The sequence below is a fragment of the Hydra vulgaris genome, chromosome 11 (genome assembly GCF_038396675.1).
Source record: "Hydra vulgaris chromosome 11, alternate assembly HydraT2T_AEP".
Taxonomy (NCBI): Eukaryota; Metazoa; Cnidaria; class Hydrozoa; order Anthoathecata; family Hydridae; genus Hydra; species Hydra vulgaris.
Genome location: NC_088930.1, coordinates 22458681 through 22479872, shown reverse-complemented (window position 1 = coordinate 22479872; position 21192 = coordinate 22458681). Strand labels below are relative to the sequence as shown.

The 21192-nt window shown below is 26.5% G+C and overlaps 2 protein-coding genes across 2 annotated transcripts in view; one reads left to right on the top strand and one right to left on the bottom strand.

Moving 5' to 3' along the window:
• The window catches only part of LOC101237679 (GATOR2 complex protein MIOS-B), a 60817-nt gene extending 45920 nt beyond the window's left edge, over nt 1-14897 (top strand). The window contains exons 22-35 of the mRNA XM_065810480.1: nt 1066-1131; nt 1279-1342; nt 7158-7348; nt 8124-8218; nt 8308-8379; nt 10267-10332; nt 10423-10542; nt 10619-10710; nt 10851-10892; nt 11201-11316; nt 11404-11462; nt 11559-11652; nt 11949-12057; nt 14671-14897. Coding sequence (XP_065666552.1) covers nt 1066-1131; nt 1279-1342; nt 7158-7348; nt 8124-8218; nt 8308-8379; nt 10267-10332; nt 10423-10542; nt 10619-10710; nt 10851-10892; nt 11201-11316; nt 11404-11462; nt 11559-11652; nt 11949-12057; nt 14671-14788 — 1304 coding nt within the window. The 3' untranslated portion in view covers nt 14789-14897. The remainder of the gene's footprint in view (nt 1-1065; nt 1132-1278; nt 1343-7157; nt 7349-8123; nt 8219-8307; nt 8380-10266; nt 10333-10422; nt 10543-10618; nt 10711-10850; nt 10893-11200; nt 11317-11403; nt 11463-11558; nt 11653-11948; nt 12058-14670) is intronic.
• LOC105843150 (BTB and MATH domain-containing protein 38) lies at nt 8385-9648 on the bottom strand. The gene is made up of 2 exons (XM_065810481.1): nt 9330-9648; nt 8385-8993 (listed from the first exon to the last, which is right to left on the bottom strand). The coding sequence occupies exons 1-2, from the start codon at nt 9556-9558 to the stop codon at nt 8413-8415; spliced, it is 810 nt and encodes a 269-aa protein (XP_065666553.1). The 5' UTR covers nt 9559-9648; the 3' UTR covers nt 8385-8412.
• Nucleotides 14898-21192: the final 6295 nt, after the last annotated feature.

The following is a 21192-nucleotide window of genomic DNA, read 5'->3' as shown; positions in this document are numbered from 1 at the left end:
TGTGGATAAAGGAGATCTACAATGGCTAATCTTTTTTTAATTTTATTTATTATTATTTTTTTTTTTTTAAAAGTGTTTAGATAAAAAATTTCAAAAATTAAAGGTTATACAGTAATAGAATATATTAGTACCATGTACCTAAATATACAGTAGTATATATATATATATATATATATATATATATATATATATATATATATATATATATATATATATAAATATATATATATATATATATATATATATCTCTATATATATATATATGCTTTTTTTTGGTTTTTCAAGAAATATTTATTATGCTTTAAGCTACTAAATTTAACTTTAATGGCAATATCTTTTCTTGTTTTAATTTCAGATTTAAATAGAACAATAAATACTGAAATTGACTTTCTTTTTATTTTGGTATGCTTAAAGGTTAACACAGTTGGAATAGTACTGTATAAAAACTTCTTAGATAATTTTATTTTCCTCAATTTTATCCTAATTGGTTTAGTGTTAAATATTAACTCAGTAAACATTGTTTATTTAAATTTATTATCTTATGTATATATGTATATATATTTATTATCTCATATATATTTATATATATATATATATATATATATATATATATATATATATATATATATATATATATATATATATATATATATATATATATATATATGTATATATATATATATATATACACATACATACATACATATATATATATAATTCTGATTCACTCCCAACAAGGCTGCAAGCAACCACTATTAAGTTGGGAGATACTAGGAAAAAAAGAGTTACAGAGCAAGGAAACAATTTAGAGAAAACTTAAAGTCAGTAAGATATAGTTTTACCAGGTGTTGTTGGTAGGGTTTGCATATAAGATAAGTGCTCCATCACTATCACTGATGGTGATGATGCACTATCATTGAAAGTTATTAAATTTACTACATTTTTAATTTAAATTAAATTAACTGAAAAGTTAAAAAAAAGAATTCAATGTAGTGCTCACAATAAATGTAAAATTTCTTGAAAGTTAAAAGTTATTTAACATATTTAAAATAAAAAAATTTTTAGATGCACGGAAAACAAGACATTTTTTAGGAGTAAAAGCTATAATCAAAGAAGATATGGTCTCTAGTGGTGAGTTTTTTTTATACAAAACAAATTTTTATATTTTTTCAAGAATTTCTAAAATTTTTCAACTATTTTTTAATTATACTTTTTATATTTTGTTTAAATTATTTGTCTTATAACTTATTTGTTTTTCTTTTTTTTCTTTTTCATTAGTACAAAATAGTTTTGACTCACAAGAAGATTCTTCGACACCAAAACATTATTCAAGTGTTGAAAGGTAAGCACTTTTTTATTTTGATTTTAACTAAATAAATTATTTTAAATTAAAGTCTTAAGTTTAATTGTGTAATTTTTCAAACCTTTTTTTCATTAAATTAAAAAGACTATTGAATTAGATGTGTTATGTTTATAATTATTTTGTAAGTACTAAATTATATATATTATAAAGTAATAGATAATTTTTTAAGATATATTTGTTAGTTACATTGTGGGTATATATATATATATGTATATATATATATATATATATATATATATATATATATTTATATATATATATATATATATATATATATATATATATATATATATATATACACACATATATACTCTGGCATGGTCGTCTTTAAGTTTTTACGATAAAATGTCAGTTTTAGGTTAAATGTTTAATTTTAAAGACAGGAAAAACTTTTTTCTTTAAAATTATTTGATAGACTGCCTGCCCAAGCCCTCAGTCGATGTAGCAGTACTCTGTTGCGAGTCAGGCTATTTGTCAGTTGATGTAGCAGCACTCCGTTGCGAGTCAGGCTATAAGATAGTCAATGTAGCAACACTCCGTGCATGTTTTACAGTTAAAAAATACAAATTAAAACATTCAGAATGTTTTTATTTAAAAATAATAAAATAAACATTCAGAATGTTTTTAAAAACACTCAGAATGTTTTTAAAAACACTCAGAATGTTTTTAAAAACACTCAGAATGTTTTTAAAAACACTCAGAATGTTTTTAAAAACACTCAGAATGTTTTTAAAAACAGTCAGAATGTTTTTAAAAACAGCCAGAATGTTTTTAAAAACATTTAAAATGTTTTTAAAAACATTTAAAATCTAGTCTTTTAATTTACGTTTTTGTGGTTTAATTATTTCCTGCAATTAAATTCATGTGTTTTGACATCTAACTATAATTTTGTCAGATTTAAAACCACAAACAAACGAAGAGCCATTTTTTACTACAAACACGTTTTCTTAGCCGTAAAGTATATATATATATATATATATATATATATATATATATATATACACATATATATATATATACACACACATATATATATATATATATATATATATATAAAGTATATATATATATATATATATATATATATATATATATATATATATATATATATATATATATATATATATATATATATATATATATATATACATATATATATATATACATATATATATATATATATATATATATATATATATATATATATATATATATATATATATACATATATATATATATATATATATATATATATATATATATATATATATATATATATATATATATATACAGTGACGGAAAAAAGTCATGTGTCCAGCAAATTTTTAATGGAATTTTTTTGCTAGATAAAACAGAAACACCAAACCATCACTCTATATTTGTACAGTGTTTACCTTTTTCATAAACTACAGTAAATAGTGAATCGAGAACTATAAGAATTAATAATACATAGTATGTCCACCCTCAGCTATACGGAGCTGTTCAATTTATCGAGGCATAGACTCAATAAGATCTTGAAGGTGCTGTGGAGTGATGTTATTCCATGCATTTTGCAGCAAGTTCTAAAGTTCATCCTGATTTTGTGGCTTTTTAGCCCTGTTGGCCCTGAACAGGATTTCCCATACATGTTTAACGGGATTCATACCTGGGCTCTGGGGTGGCCATTCCATTTGCTCAATACCCTTAACGTGTAAGAAATTGCAAACTCGCTTTATATATATATATATATATATATATATATATATATATATATATATATATATATATATATATATATATATATATATATATATATATACATATATATATATATATATATATATATATATATATATATATAAATATATATAATATATATATATATATATATATATATATATATATATATATATATATATATATGTATATATACTTATATGTATATATATATATATATATATATATATATATATATATATATATATATATATATATATATATATATACTTATATGTATATATACTTATATGTATATATACTTATATGTATATATACTTATATGTATATATATTTATATGTATATATATGTAAAAGAGTGAGAGAGAGAAATATAAATCTTTTATTAAAAAGATTATAAAAAATATTAATTTTTTTCAATTTTACATTGTTTAAATGTTGTTGTTGTTGTTGTTAACATTATACATTCACTTATAACTAGACTGCTGGTAACAGTTATTTAAGTTGTGAAAAACTTGGTGATAGGAGAACAAGAATTTAAAGAAAATTAAGTTTTGATCGATGAAACTTGTTGTTTGTTGTTAATTGTTTTCTATTTCTTCTTTTTTTTATTTAAGCAGCAACCAAGGTGGCATTTGTAGAAAAAAAATAGGCACATCATTTAAGCATTGTGATAGAAGCTTAGCTTTTTGTTTCATATTTCAAAACTTGACTTGATTTTTGAAACTTGAAACTTATTGTGAATTGCTCCACATTTTTGACTTTCAGTCAAAAATGTGGAGCAATTCGTAATATGAAAAGGACATGCTTTAAAATTAGGAAAACAATTTATTCATTTTACCCAACATTGGGATCTAATATCTCAAATTACTCCCGTATAAAAATTTTCTTTGTTTGCTATCAATATTGTTAGTTTTTTATGATTTTTTTTTGTTACACAAAATCTAAATTGAAAAAAACAGAAATAATATAATTTCAAAGTTATATATCATTTTTTCAAGAAATTACAAATAAGTTCTAACTAATACAACAAAAATAAATTAAGTTTAAATCAAAAAGTTACTTAAAAATATACTGGATGTTGATTGATAAATAAACAAGAAGATTCAAGTTATTTTGACTGTAATTGTAATAGTTTTTAGCATCACCTTCTTCCAGATTGATTTTGGTTATAATGCCAATCTACCACTTATCATTATAGGCTACTGCTATTGTGCATCATCTGTAGTTTAATATTGCTTGTAATATTTCTAATATTTAAGTCATTCACTAATTTTAGCATTTTGGTGATAAGAATAAACACAAACAATATGTTTACCATTTGCACATGGCAAAAGGCACTTTTTTGGTCTAGATAAAGTAGATTTAAGGAGCTTATTTGAACTTATGGATTGTTTTCTTTGTATAACTTGTAATTATTTTCTTTGTATAAGACATAGTTTCTTTAAATAACACAAAATTTTTCTTTGTTTATAGATGTTCCTTCCAATGCTTACATTTAGATGTTTATAGATGTTCCTTCCAATGCTTACATAATCTCTCCAAATTCAACAAAAATCACCTGAGCCATAAAATGTTTTAACAGAATCTTCATAATTGTCAATACATACCATATTGTGATCACCTATACTTTTCGGAATCACTGCATTAAAAGCAAGTTTGGTAGGCTGATTCGTGGCGTTCAATAAATCTCAATACACCTACAGGTAAAACTTTACACTTAAACAATCGAGAAATAATAACAAATTTGTTAAAAAGCCACCTAGCAATCTTTGCCTCTGTAACTGCAATGTTATTTTGTACCTCTAAAATTGACCAACTTATGGGGGCAGGTATGAGAAGTTAAACAATAGTCATTTTGTAAGAACACAGTATTTATTGATAGCAGAAAACAATAATCGTTTTGTAAGAACATCTTTTTAATACTATTTGTTTTAATTTGAATTTTTTCGCGAAAATATTGACAATACTTTTATTTTTTCTACTTAATTTCTTTACCATTTTGTTAATGCATGCAACCTTTGTCTTTCTGAGTATGTTTTGAAGATATGAATGGAATTTGTTAAAATTATGGAGATCCATCTAAAGATGTATTGAGATTTATTGAACGCCACGAATCAGCCTACCAAACTTGCTTTTAATGCAGTGATTCCGAAAAGTATAGGTGATCACATATAAATAAAGTATAGGTTTTATTTTGAATTTTTTTTGCGGAAATATTGACAATACTTTTACTTTTTCTACTTAATTTTTTTACCATTTTGTTAATCGATGCAACCTTTGTCTTCCTGAGTATGTTTTGAAGATTTGAATGGGATTTGTTAAAATTATGGAGATCTATCTACTATATTAATAATTTAAATGATGATAAAGCGTGTACACAAAATAAATGAGAAAGAATAAGCACGTCATTTTTTTTTAGTGGTTGTAATAAAATCTTTTTAATTGTTTTTCAAAAAAATATGTTATATATGGATTTTCTCATAGTTTTGTTGCAAAAGTTAGAAACAAACATGGTTTTCATTCTTTCAAAGCAAAAAAAGTGCCCAACCATTCTGAAACTCAACAAAAAAGTGCAAGAACCTGTGGCAGAAAGTTGTATGACAATTTTGTTTCTAAACATTTCTGTATTATTGAAGACAATGAAACTTATCTCAAGTACAATCATCAACAAATTCCTGGTGCTGTTTATTATATTGTCAAATATAGAGAAAAAGCAGATAAGAAATTTAAATACACAAAACATGACAAGTTTGCTAAAAAAGCTTTGATTTGGCAAGCTATTTGCAGTTGTGGCAAAAAATCAGCACCTTATATTTCTCAGTCCGCACTTTCTGGTCAAATATATGTTAAAGAATGTTTACAAAAACGCCTTTTACCTCTCATTAAATCACACAATAACAGACCTGTGTTCTGGCCTGATTTAGCTTCAATTTATTATTGTAAACTAGCTATGGAATGGTATAAAAAGAATAATGTGAAATTTGTGCCTAAAACAGAAAATCCTCTAAACTGCTCAGAATTGAGAGTAATTGAAAAGTACTGGGCTATTATTAAAAGAAAAATGAAAAAAACAAAAAAACTTTGTAGAAACATTAAAGACATTAAAATATCATTTGAAAAAGCATCTAATAGTTTTGATTCTTATTCTGTGCGCAAGCTTATGGGTACCAATAAAGCAAAAGATCAAAATTATATTAGATTCCCACAAGAGTAAGTAATTATTTTTTAATGTTTGATCTTCTTATATTATTGTATTAAAATTATTACTTGGTTCGAAATAAAAATTGAGGAGTACTTTTTTTTAGTTGTTTTTCTACTTTCACATTTAATTCGTGTACATGCTTTATAACAAATTCCTCATCTTGTTCACTCTGACTTCTGTAAGATTCTCTTCTGGCAATCTTTTGTTTACAAGGTTTGCAGAGTTTCTTACCAAGAGCAATATTTAAAATATTTCTCTACATGACTTGTGACAAAAATACTTCTTGTGACAAATACATCTCTGCAAAAGTGTTTTCTAAAAGTCTCACTTTGATACTGTTTAAACTATTTGATAGTTGTTTAACTGAATCTTCTTTTACTGTCTGTTAAAAAATGACATCTGTAGTTTCAATTTTTAAAAAATGAATTTTTTTTTTGAGTTTTAAAAATTGTTTTGAAAAAAACCCTTCTATCGCTGCTCAACTTGTTTCTCTCTGTAGCAGCCTCATTTAACCTGTTTCTCTTTACAGCAGTCTCGTTTAACATATTTCTCTTTGCGGAGGCCTCATTTAACCTGTTTCTCTCTGCAGCAGTCTTGTTTAAAAAGGTTTTGTTTTGGAGTTTAAGGTTGAGAGAGAGAGAGGTGACTGAAATTTCTCCAAAATCTCGGAGAGCTGAATTTAGTTAAAAAAACAAGTTAACTCATAAAAATAACAAAAAATTATAACTACAATAAAACTGATATTTTTTTTTTTGCTATAATAATATATATTTTTTTAAATTAATAAAATGCAATAACATTTTATATTATTTAAATTAAAATAATATGCAATGTTATTCCATAATATTTTCATTTAAGAAATTTGATATTTAGAACATCTGCACTTAAGTTATGTGATTGGGATGTTGGTGAGGCTCAAATAAAAGATAAACTTTACAAGTTAACAATAGATGGAGAACCTGAGAGGGCAGCAGCAATGGCACTCTTTAACAATAGACTGCATTTAGCAATAGAATTACTTAGTTATAATCCTTCAGAAAAACTTTCAAAAAACACACCTACTGGTAAGTATATTTATTGATGTTTTTATTTTAAAAATAAATTAGTAGCCAACCGGACACCAGCCTGGCTAAATTTGAAATTTTTAACAAACCTGGTTCTTTCTCCATTTAAATAGTCAAATTTGCAGGGATTACTAACCAGAGCGAAAAGGTTATTTTTGTTGTTGTTTATTTTTAACAGTATTTAACTGTTTTATAAGTGAATAAAGGAAGTTTTTTCAAAACAATTTTTTTAAAACTAAAGCTATACAGCTTATTATTTTTAATATAAATCTGGAAATTGCACAAAGCTTGCTCATTGCATTTTGCAAAGCTAGTGATAATGATGATGATGATGATGATGATGATGATGATGATGATGATGATGATGATGATGATGATGATGATGATGATGATGATGATGATGATGATGATGATGATGATGATGATGATGATGATGATGATGATGATGATGATGACAATAAAGATGATGAAGACAATAAAAAGGATGAAGATAATAATATTGGTGATGTTGGTGATGATAATGATGATGATTATGATGATGATATACAGAACGGTGTAGTATAACTGAATTTTAAATACTGCAGCGGTATTATACCAAATTTTATAATATATAACAGAATAAATAATTCAAATAAAAATTTAAAAATATAAATACAGTGATGCTATTAATTTGAATCTTCATTTTTTAACATTTAATCATTCAGACAAATGTGAAAAAGATATGGTTCAAAATTCTTTGATAAATTTGTTTTAGTTAACATATTCATATTTTTAGACTCATCTCTTCCAATTGTTGCTATGGCATTATCTGGATTCTCTGAAAAGCGGCCACCATTGTGGGTTTCTAACTGCAAGCTCCTAAGCACGCAAGTATTAAGTTTTACCCTGATATTAGGAGGGTATTTGTGTTGCATTTTCTAACTGAATAAAAAAAATAATTAAAAGGCTTTTTATTTTAGTTAAAAAACCCTTACTTACGAGCTATTTTTGCATTTCTTACTGCGGAAGATGATAACTACATTAATGTTATAGTAAGTTTTTGTTGCTTTAAAAAAATTTGAAAATCAGTTTGTTGTACTATTTTGTATATTTAATTTATATAATGACTCAAGTATATCACTAATCTCACTTGCAGTAACTTTAAACTGTCTTGATGTTAGTACACGTTTTCTACAAGAAATGCAGGAATAATCAAATTTTAAGCCTGCTCTTAGCCTTCTGTGTTGTTCATGCTGGTCACATTTGTTAAATACTGAGTCTTCTAACCCAAGTTCAGTAAAAAAAAGCTCTAAAGATTGATGGGCAGAGGAATATAAATAGTTAAGCATTGAGTCTACATGTTTAATGTAATTATTTAGTTGCTCTTCCAAATACATAGTTCTTTTTTTAGCAATTGTATATTTTATGGAATCATTAAGACACTGGAATTCTAAACTTTGATCGAGTTGAACTGCCGTTAATTTATCAACAGCATTAAGGCACTCTTCTTTGATTTCATCGACATTGTAACGCATTGCTAATTCTAGGTATTTGCATACTTTAACTCCTATTTTTGGTACATTTTTTAGATATGCGACACAGACTGCATGTAATTGTTCCATTTGGTATTCGTCAGCTAGTGAGAATAGAAACTCCGCAGTTGATTCTGAAAAAAAAGTTCTTAAAAAAAAAAAAAAAATTACACCTGCTAAATATTATATCATTAAATATGACATAATATTTAGTTATGACAGTAATAATATATTGTGATTAAATAGATTTATAGAACTATTTGACGTTATTTTGGGATGTCTTAAAGCTTTTTGATGTGATGTGATTTTAAAGCACTGTGACATAGTGTCAAATTTTGTGGTATGGTTTTAAAGTTTTTTAATGTGGTGTGATTTTGAAGCTCTGACGTAGTGTCAAATTTTATGGTATGGTTTTAGACTCTGTGGTGTCGTGCGTGGTAAGTTTTTGAAGTGCTGTGGTTTAAGTATACCTGTTACATATTTTCTTCTGTCATAAATTATATGTAGCATTTCTTCAATCTCGTTATATTTCTTTCCAGGTAAGCTTAGTTTTTCTGTATTTTTTTCTACAAAACTCGAGTTAAACATTCTATCAAAGACTGGCGACCATATCGATAGTATATTTTTGTGCACATGCAATGGTTTGTTTTCAATTTCAAGTATTAGGTCACTTCCTCGCCAAGGTTGAGTAAAATCCATAAGCTTGTTTTACAATATATATTATTTTTAGTTTATGCTTTTGTTTTTTTATTAAAAAATTTCTATATTAGTTTACCTAAAACTACTATAAAAATAGAAAAACAAGTTTATAAAAAATTTAAAATTTCCACTTCTAAATATTGTAATAAATTAAAAATATGTAAACTTTACATTTTAGATAACTTTGCACTTTGAGGTATTTTTTAGAAAAAGAAGTTATCTTCAATTTTATTATTTATTTTTTTGTGCATATTAAGTATAAAAAAATGTTTGTTGCGTAAATTTTCTTCTGTATATATAAATTACAATTTAAATTCTTTTTAAAACTAAAATTGTTTTCATTTTTTTATATTTTTGCGAATAAAGCAGATGTTTTTTAATGTGCAGAAAGTCTCCTGCACATTGCTTCTTAAATTATTTATGCTTCGTGAGTTCTATCAAGCGTGGGAATTTTTGTCTTACTGATCCCGTTTTTTATTCAAACGGAGACAAAATCGGAGACAAGATTCCTTGATGTGCCACATCAAGGGGTCTTGTATTATTTTTGTATCTTGGTTTTTTAGTTACCACAGTATATATTTTTAAATTGGCTCTCTGATTGGAGGGGGTTAGAAATACTAAACTCCCTCCATTTAGATCCACTTTTGTGTCCGCAAAAGTAAAAATAGAAACATTAGAAATATATGTTTTAATTCCTCATTGGTATAGAAAGAGAAAGAAATCAAACTTCAAGATAGAGTGGCATTTGCATGTCGTTATTTAAATGACTCTAAGGTATTTATATTCATATTTATTAAAAGTTATTTTTTTAGTAATGAAAATAAAATTTAATTTAAAAACAATTTCATTTTTTTATTTTTTAAGCTAATAAGTTTCATAGATAACGAAACCACGACCTTTATTAATACTGGAAATCTTGAAGGTCTCTTATTGACCGGACTTACCAGTGATGGCTTAGATCTGCTTGAAAATTATATAAACAAGGTAAATATTTATCAAATGTCTCAAGATATTTTTATTTAATACTAACTCGTCAGTAGTTCTGAAAATAAATATTTAGACCAGTGACGTTCAAACAGCTGTTTTAATCGTATTAAACACAAAAGTTATCGAAGCCGTGCGCGATCCAAGAGTTAATAATTGGATTGAAAAGTAAGCGAGGCTTTTTTATGAATTGTTTTCGCAAATTATTTTGTACTAAAATATATAATATATTATTAAAATAGCATTATTACACTAATATACCGCTAGTGCATATATTTTTGAAACATAAAATTACTTTAAATATTTAGTTACCGTGACCTGCTTGATCGATGGCGTTTATGGCATGAAAGGTACTATAACAACTATATGTATAAATTTGTATAAACTAGATTTGTTTACATATATTAATTTAAGACATAATTATGATTGACTTATTGTTTATAATTATTATAGACATATTGTTTATGTATTGCTATGCTAGTAATAAGTGACGGATAAAGGAGGGGGGTATTCGGGTATGCATCCTCCACCACCACCACCACCACCACCACCAGAATCTGAAAGTCCTATAATATCTTAGAAATTGAGGGCTTTTTTCTTTTTTTTAATAATGATGTTTTTAGTCTTTTTTTTTCCACGTGTTACAAAATATTTTTAGATCGCATTTTGATGCACTGGTGCAGAGTTCCTGCGGTAATCGAAAGATTCCTCAACAAATAAGCGTTACATGCACATATTGTTCAAAAGCGGTGTCTCATAATCTCATTTCTTCAGGTTTGTTGATTTACTGTTTTATCTTTTAAGTATTTTTCTATTTTTGCTCCAAAATAATGGGTTTTAAAATGTGTTTTTCTTTAAAAGGAGGAATGCGTGGCTCTCGTCAGCCACACGGAATGGGGACCAACAGTCGACAAAGCAAAGTATAAATGAATACTGCAATAATGTCTTTTATTATATAGATAATTTTTTTTAAGTGTTCTTAGTGCATTTTAAAATTGCTTAACAATTCTTTTTAGGCCATGGCATGTCCAAACTGTCGCCAGCCTTTACCACGTTGTTCCATTTGCATGATAAATATGGGGTCTCTCTCGTCTCATACGCAAAAACTTGGTAAGCAAATTTTTTATTAAAATAATTTTTTTGTAAATTAAAATATTGCGGTAAAATATTTATAAAATTAATATATTTTGCACATTTTGCTGTTTTAAAGTATAACGCGTTTAACCGCGTCGAACATTTTACATTTCGATATATATTTAATCTCGAAATTTTCGCATTTCGAACGTTTATTTTAATTAAAAACAGAGTTTATCATAATTAGAAATAATTATTTTTAAACATTTATTAAAAGTTAAGTATATAAAAAACAAATATTATTTTTTTGATTATCGTTATGAGATTTTTAGGAAATCGCGCCAAATTTGAGAATGTCGTAAATCCATACTTAAATTGGTTTACATGGTGTCAAATGTGTAGACATGGTGGCCATTCTGTTCATCTTATTGAATGGTTTACGTACGTACTGTTTTAACAAAAATATTTGATAAATTTTAATATTTATTAAACGTGGTTGTGTATAGCGTAAATTTTTTGAGTGGTATTTAGGGATAGCAAGTATCCCGAGCGTTCTCAATTTTGGGATTGAGAAATATTTTCCCTAGGAAATCCCGGAAAGGTAAAGAAATTATGAAAAAAAATTATAAGTTTAATGATATAATAGTTTAAGTAAAAAGATAACATATTACAAATAAATATGATAATGAAAAATAATTTTAACACTGAGTATGCATAAATAACTTTTATTTTTGAAACCACTTCAAAAACTAAACGCATTAATAGTCTTGTCGTTTAATCGCGTTCGATTTTTGAGCATAACAACCAAATCGTTGGAAACGCTCGTTTGGATTCCACGCTTGTTGCTCGTATATATAGTAATCTTTTGCTTTTTGAAGTTGATTACCTCATATTTTTATTTTCAAATAACGAAATTTTCTGAATTTTAAATTTTAAGAGTTATACTTTCAAATTTTATAGGTGGTTGTTGTATTGCTGCCAGTCCTTTTTCTGTAACTCTATTTCATTGTTTATCATTTTTAATATTTTGTGGCTTGATAAAGTCCTGCTGAACATCACTATCACTACTTACGTCTGTTATAGTTATTATACCTGTCAAGTTTAAACATTTTATCAAGTCTATCGTAATTTTTTTGTTTTGAGTACTTGTATTTGGTATAAAGACATCTAGTATTTTCAATTAAGTAAGTCTGGCCATTACATGGATAAAAAAAAATTGATGTTTTTTTCTTTCCGATTTGGTGATCCAAAGCATTATATGATTGCTGTTTAAATTACAATATCGGATTATTGTTGTTTTATTTTGGTCAACACAAGCTCTAATGCAATGTCAGCTGTAATTAAAGTTGTTTCTCGTCGATATAGGTCTTCTACAGACGAGATCCAATCAAACCGACTGGATCTTGTTGACAGAGTGCTTCTAGAGTCGAAATCACTCATAAATCGGACATGTTTCTATATTTATTTCCGTTCATCTTAACTGAGCCTTTAATATTTCAATCCAATTGTAAGTCCAGAAGTGTCTTTTTAATACAATATCTCAAGTTGTCAAATCTTTAAAGCATAAGCAGCAAACTGCTCCATCGGGCTTTTCAACCCGTTTTAATTTTTGCAATTAAATAGGCGATCTTTTCAAACTCAATTTTTACGCACTTTTGCAAGTAATCGTCATTTTTGATAAAGGAACTTTCAACCTTTTTACAATTTAACTTTTATCAAGTTTAATAGGTTGGAGTGTAATTGTAACCTTAAAAATGAATCATTTGATCCTTAAAATCTTCATTAAAAACTATAAAGTCATCATCTTTATTAAACTCATCGTTGTATCCCGAGTTAGCTAAGCCAGTGTTTTCATTACCTGAATTTTTATCAACAGTTTTTAATTCAATTGACTTGTTTGTTTTTTTTATTTAAACTTATGCGACTTCCAGTTAAAAAGTGTTCGAGTTTCTTTGTTTTTTACTTGTACCATCAGTCGTAATACCAAAGATATCGTCTTTCAACTTTCAAGTTTAGAAGTGCGCTTTTCTGCTATTCTTATATTTTTTCAGTACAGGTACTTCTCATTCAAATTGTTCCAAAAAAAATGTCTACTCATCAAATTCATAGCCACTTAAAGTCTAATCACTTTTTTCTGTGTTTTTTTGTTGTTGTTGTTGCTATTTTCTATTTATTATTATTATATTTCTTTTATAATTTGTACGTAGTTTAACGCCATTTATCTAAAGTTATTGCGTGATTGGAACATTTTTATATTTTCGGACCCGGCTCCTATATCAATAGAATTACAATTTTTACTAAAATTTTAATTGTTTGATTATTATAAACCCCAATTAAAAAAATAAAATTGTTTACAAAACATTTTCCAAACATTATTCCAAATTGCTTGTTTTGATCGGATCTATAATTTTAATGGAGTTTATTAATGCAAAAACAATTTATACTTTGTTCACGAAATCCTATCAGCTCGTATAAATAAACCTTCCGTGTTTTGATATTTTCGTCAATTTATACCGACAATTTTTTGTGAGTCTTGTACACGTTTAGAATTAAAACAAAGCCGAATTCAATTCAAAATAAAAATAAGATATATTTTGTTATATATTAAAATTCGATATTAAATTCTATATAATATATTAAAAATTCTCGGTCTTGCAATCAGTAAACGTTACAATTTTTTTTTACATATTTTTGTTATTCTTTCATACTATAATTTATACGTATTTTATATATTTTATAATTTATACGTATTTTATATATTTTATAGTAAATGTTTAGTAGAAAAGCAATAATTTTTGAATGAAATTTTTAATTTTTATTTTCGATAAAACACTGTGAAAAAAACAGCCTATTTACATCTCTAAAACGAATATTATACCAAAAACTATGCATACATTTTAAGGTGTGCGTATAAGTTGCTAGTTTCTTATTAAACAATATACATTAATCCCGGGAATTTAGTTTGCTATCTCTAATACTTTTTTAAATTTAAAATTGTACACTTAATTTCGCGCGTGTGTGTTGTTTTATCTATATTAAAATAATTCATTTTAGAGATCATCTGCATTGCCCAGTTACTGGTTGCAATTGCACTTGTAACGTTCATGATAGTGTTGCCATGGTAAGTCCTACCAGCTCAGATGAAAACGTTGATAATAAAGAAACAAGCTAATCGATAGTGAGTTAGAAATAATTATTAAGTGACTTTTGCCATCATGAAAACAAACAATAATATGTTTCGTTCTTTTAATTAGAAATAGTAACATACAGATTGTTCTTTATTACGAATACTTTTTAACGATAATTTAAGTTTTTTTACCTCATTTTGGTCATTGAATTTTTGATTATAAATTGTATGAAATTTTAGGTATAAATTATAATTTTTTTTTAATAAAAAAGTTTTCTTCGACAGCTGAACTAAAATAGAATTGGGCAACTTATGGAAATTGCGATGCTTAAACAACTGGGGGTCCATCTTTTAACACAATAATCCGTTAAGGAAAAAAGCTTGAAATTTAGCTAAGACATTATTCATTAAGGACGTCACGCTAAGTTTAACTAATGGCAAGAAGTAGAAGAATGTTGGCTCTCGTGCGCAGAAATGTTTGGAGTATTATAGAGCCTTATGTTCGATGAAAATTGGCTTTCTTCCCGCGGAAGAGAGCCAATAAACTTCTACTTCTGGTTAGTATTTATATTCGGAATAACGTCCTTTATAGACAACCCCTAAAGTTACATTTTTACTTTTAAAAGAAAAAAGAAAAACCTAAAAAAATTTTAAATAAAATTGTTGTTTTAGTTGTCAGTGTCAGATTACTTAGAAGAAAACGATTTGGTTTCACGTAATTTCGCTAAATTTCACTTATTTTGTGTATTTTTGTGTTTAGAGACTTCATTAAAATAAGCAAATTTTTAGACAATGTTTGTGCCATAATTTTCTTAAAATAGTGTTATTTATTAATTTCATCTTTATTTTACCTTATTTGCTTTTTAAAAGTTTTTATAACGCATTCATATAATTGATAATCTGTGGAAATGTCAGCTTGAAACCGTGGTAATATCAATTAAAAAACCAAAAGAAGACCTTTAAAACATAAAATAGCTTTTTTACAGGTTTTTAAAAATACCTATGTAAACAATTTTAGTGTTAAATCATTTATTCCTTATGTCAAATTTTGCTATTGATTAAGTGTAATTATTTGGCATTAGATATCAGACACTAGCAATTTTCAACTTTTTAAAAAAAAAATCAATTGCTTCAAGCAGGAGTACTTTAACTATACCGTAAAACTAGAATGTGTAAAATATGAAAGTTGCAAGCTTTTCCGATTCTATCTTATTTTAAATTAAATTTTGTGCTTATGATTTATTATGAAACAAACTGAAAAAAGGTCGTTACAAAAGGGTCGTTACGAAAAGGTCGTTACAAAAGGGTTGTTTTACAAAAAGATAATATAAGTCGATTTATGTAAACAAAATATAAAAAAACATGGTTTTAAATACTGCAACTTATTTGAGTTTTGATTGACAGTTAGCAAAAAAATGTGAGAAAAAAAATCTTTTTAGCTTGAAAACTTTTACTTAACGCAGAAAAAGTAATAAACTTCCACTGGAAAGTTTAGTTTACGTTTACTTATTTTATATTTCTTTAATTCTACAAAAAAATGGTGTCCTTAAAGCGGTTTATTTATGCTGATTTTTTCAAACTTATTTTTTAAATAAGATTGCTACTAATTAACCTCAAGTTTTTTTCATTTTTGAGTAAATTCATTTTCTAATAGACTATCTACTCCAAAATAATGCCAAAATTAATGGTACTTATTATATATGACCACCATCATTCTCTTGAGTCATTAATACAAGGGGGAAGGGATTTTAGTTCAGATCTAATAAACGTGAGGGTTTTAATAAAAGGAGGGGGGCAACTTTTTAATGTTACAACATAAGTATTTTTTTAAAAAAATTTCAATTTATAAATCTAAACTAATATTTTTTACAAAACGCCCATAAAACTATTTAATTATAACGCGGTCTGCGGTCAAATGCGCATTTTACAACAGCTGTTTTATCATGCTTTCAATAGGATTAAATTGATGTAAGTTTTATACTTTGGTGAGAAATAAACCAAAAGATCGTTTTCGACAAATTGAGATTTACTAGTAGTCGTACTCTCATCTCTCCGTTAAGCTTAACGGAGCGTTAATCAAAAATTTCTTTTAAATTACATTAATAAAAAATTTATTTAAAATTATAATTTTTTAAACATAAATGTTTTATTTTGGTATAAGTTTTATTTTAACGAATTTATATAAATTTTCGTCATTTTTTTACTTAGAAATATTGTAATGAAATTTCAGACAAAAGCTCCGTTAAGCTTAACGGAGAGATGAGAATACGGCCGTAGGTCGACTATTTTTAAAGCCTGTTTACATTGAATGTTTTTGTTTTTATCGGTGACTGAACTAATTATTTTCTAGTTTTTAAGGCCGATTTTAATTGTGTTTTTTTTCAGTTTTAAGAAATTTTTTTTTTTGATAACAAGTAAAAATTAATGAACGGGGGATTTTAATAAGCTTAGGAATGGTGGGAAAATTTTCCTAAAATTAGTTACCCCATCCCCATTTTTTTTTCTTTTTTTTTTTTTTATATTAAGGACTCAGGATCAGCAAAAAAACTATGCCGCTTATTAATTTACTTTTAAAACTAGCATATAAGATAGCGGTCCAAAAAAATGTTGTCTTTGTGTTACAAAATGTTTTGTGTCTTGCATGTTTTGTGTCTTGTTTGAAAAACATGTGAAGTAAGAGAAACTTAACAATTTAAATTAAGTTAATTAACTTGAAAGCAGTTAATTTTTTCGAGGTCACGTTAGAACTAACGAATCAAAAAATTAATGTAAATTGAATAGCAATAATGAAAAAACACAGAGAGGTGCTTCAAACTACATTATTTTTCATTTTTTATACACATTTTGTAAAATGTTATTGTGTTTTTTATAATTGCATATTATATCCAATAAATTGATATTTTTAGTAATGTATCGATTACATATTTTTGTGGGTCAGTCTTACATTGCTTCCTGCCTTGGACGATGAACGCCTGATCATCTCTATTCCTGCTCAGTTCTGGATTAAGGTTGGGGGTTATGGTGACTGTAACCACAGACCCAGCGGATTTCGAGGGCCCTGATTTAAAATAAAAATATTTTAAAAAGAAACTCTGAAAATAAAACCTCTGATTAACTAAAAATAAAAAATAAAATAAAACCTCTGACATGGAAAGGGTCTTCTGCTTTAAAATAGCCCCGGGGACCAAAATATCTTAACTCATCACTGCTTCTATGTTGTTTCTCATCTATATTAATGGTCTTACCAATATTCTTACCCCTAAATTGGCTCTTTTTGCTAGATGAGACAACCATATACTTTGGTCAAAATGTTATGAGATTTTCATTGCTTTAAAAAAGTAGCCGATCTTGAATGTGATCTCTCTTCTAAGACAGCTCCCGTGCTTACTCCTCATTCCATGCTCCCGTTTTCTTACTCCTCATTCCATTCTATAGCTCTCTATAGAATTCCTTATTCATTCTTGTATAGAACACTTTTGTCATATTTAGGCTGGTTCATCAACTGGGCTGTTTTAAAATGTTTAAAAAATAATCGAGTTAATGCTGATTTAATGTCTTATCTATTTACTTTGGTTTAAGTCTTTCTCAAGCTTTTAAGTGTTTTTTAGAAAATGCATAAAACGACTACTTTATGGTTTACTAAGTTGCTGAAAAACTCATACGCACACCGGTTTTGAAGCATATTTAGTAGTTATTTTTAACGCTGAACAATGTTCTACCGCTTTTTAAGTTTATTCATATAGTTTTGAAATTTTGAAATAAGACAGAAAATAGGAGAAACTACTGAAATAACAAGATCAACTGTTCATATTTTATGGAATTCTACCGTATTAATATTTATTTTGACGGCCATCCACAACCATAATGCAATGCGCTAAATGGTTATAGAGGAAAATATTTATACGTATCTTCATTTTGGTATCTTCATTTTGGTTAATTGGATTTGTTATATTAGATCAAACTAAAAAGTCAGTAATAAATAAAAAAAGGTTGTTGAATTCTTCTATTTGTCACTCTGTAGCTCACCAAGCAAAACACAATCTAAACCGACTGAAAACAAATACAAATAGGCTTTTTTTCACCATAGGTAAAAGACTGAATTCGTTTCGGTCCATGAACTGATTTCATACATTTAAATTGTTTTAAAAATAAATGAGGATGATCGTGCACAGACTGATTAGGATCTCTCTGCCTAATACCTTGCCCTTCTGCTGAAACACTAACAATATTCCACAAATCTAAATTCTGCTTAATTAAAGAGAATTTTTTATGAATTCCTTTTAAATTCAGTGTAGCAACTATCTTCTCATTAAATAATTTTAAAACATGTTGCACATCTGCATTTAAAGCCTTAAAGGATAAACAGCAGTATGTGATATAGGAACTGATTTCAAAACGTTCTGTTTTTATATTGATATAGATTTTATATTGATATAGATTTTTATATTGATATAAATTTTTCACATCAGAAAAAGAATCGATGGTTTTATTTTTTAAAAGAATCGATGGTTTTATTGTTAAGAGCCATTTTCTGATAAAATCAGGCAAAAGTAGTGTCAGCTCAAAAGTGATATCCTTTAATCGCGCTCAATTTTATATACAGTAATGCTAATAGAGTAAAAAAGAAGCCTGTAAATTTTTTTTTTTAATATTTCTAGTTCCTGAGTTATGGTCGGTCAAACTTTTGCCATTTTAATACTTAGAAAGTCACTTTTGGGATTTTATGATTTTTAAACTAAGATTAAAAGCAATGAGAACCACTGCACCCTAAGTTTCTTTTTATATTATGGAAGTATAGGTAGAACTTTAAAAAAAAAAATCAAAAATTCTGAGGACAACCCTTTCTTTGTCTAAAAATCATAAGCTAAAATTTTTGAATTTGGGGCCTACTTAAAATACATTTATCTCGGAGCGTAAAAAGTGCCCGCGACTTTTCTTATTCTTTTTTGAAAGAGAATCTCATTGTCATTTGAATGGTTTAAAGAAGCTGAGACGATATTGTTTACAAAAAAACTTATGAGTTATCAAAGTGTCAAAAAATGTTTTAATTAGCGTTCAAATATCAGCCATTATGGGAAATGGGAAAGGTCCCAAGATTGAAGATACAGATTTTATATTACTCCATATTACAATTTTTTAATGCGAAAAAAAAAACTTAGTAATATTTCATTGTTAAAATAACTCTACCACAAAAAGTTAAATTTTTTATATATTTGAAAAAAAAAAAGACGAATGTAGCAGCGGAATTAATCAATACATTATAGGATGTCCTTATCTTATAATATCATTGTTTGCGTCATAAATCAGTTTTACATATCCTATTTTTGATTTTAATGCATTGTTGCTTGAAATGCCTTTTGGGCTTTTTCAAATTAATCATCCATAAGTCTCCAGACTGTTTTAACGGTAAAGGTGGTAGAATTCCACAAATGATTTCACTGTCTTTGTACTTTATAAAATCAGGTAAAGCTGGCCACTTAAATAGGTTCTTGACTGCAGAAGCATACTTCATACAGCTCACCAGGTAACCATCACTCAGAACCTAATATAAGTAATGATTTTTCTAATTTGAAAAATAGTTTGAAAAATCTGATTCTCATTTGACAAAAGTAAAACTTTGTTTAAATTTAGTGACACATTCAATATGATCAAATAATGTTTAAAAAAAATGTTTTTATTTGAATGAAAAATATTTTTTTTAAACATTGAATGAAAATGAAGTATATCTACTCTCATTAATATATATTTTATATCTACTCTCATTAATATATATTTTAATATTATTTTGTAATTATAAATATTTGTACAAGTGTTTGTATAAATATTTATATTTTTCTTTCTGTAGATCAAGAAGAATTAGCAAATTAAGAATTTGAAAAGGAATTTATAAGGATTGCCATTGATTTATCTGAATATTTTTATTTTGATTTATCTGAATATTATTTATTTAAATGAAGTACCTCATTTATAATCCCAGGATACCAATTGCCCATATAAATAACAACAATCCAATCGTTTTCATGCCATGCACTAGATAAATCAATGGCAATCCTTATAGATTCCTTTTCAAATTCTTCATTTGCTAATTCTTCTTGATCTACAGAAAGAAAAATATAAATGTTTATACAAACACTTGTACAAATATTTATAATTACAAAATAATATTAAAATATATATTAATGAGAGTAGATATAAAAATTATTACCTTGATCTGCTGTCTCTTCTTCTTCGTTATCCGCATTAGTCCTACCAACATCAATTGGTTCATTTAATTTTTTGTCTTTTTTTAGCCTGCTCCAACGTGAAAATAGTGATCTTATTTGCTGAGTTGTTACGTATTCTGAGACTTGAAGCTCTTTTCTTATCAAAAGGTGCACCTGCTCTGGGCTAAACTTTTTTTCAGATACTTTACCTTCCATAAAGAGTTTATATAATATATCTTTTTGTCT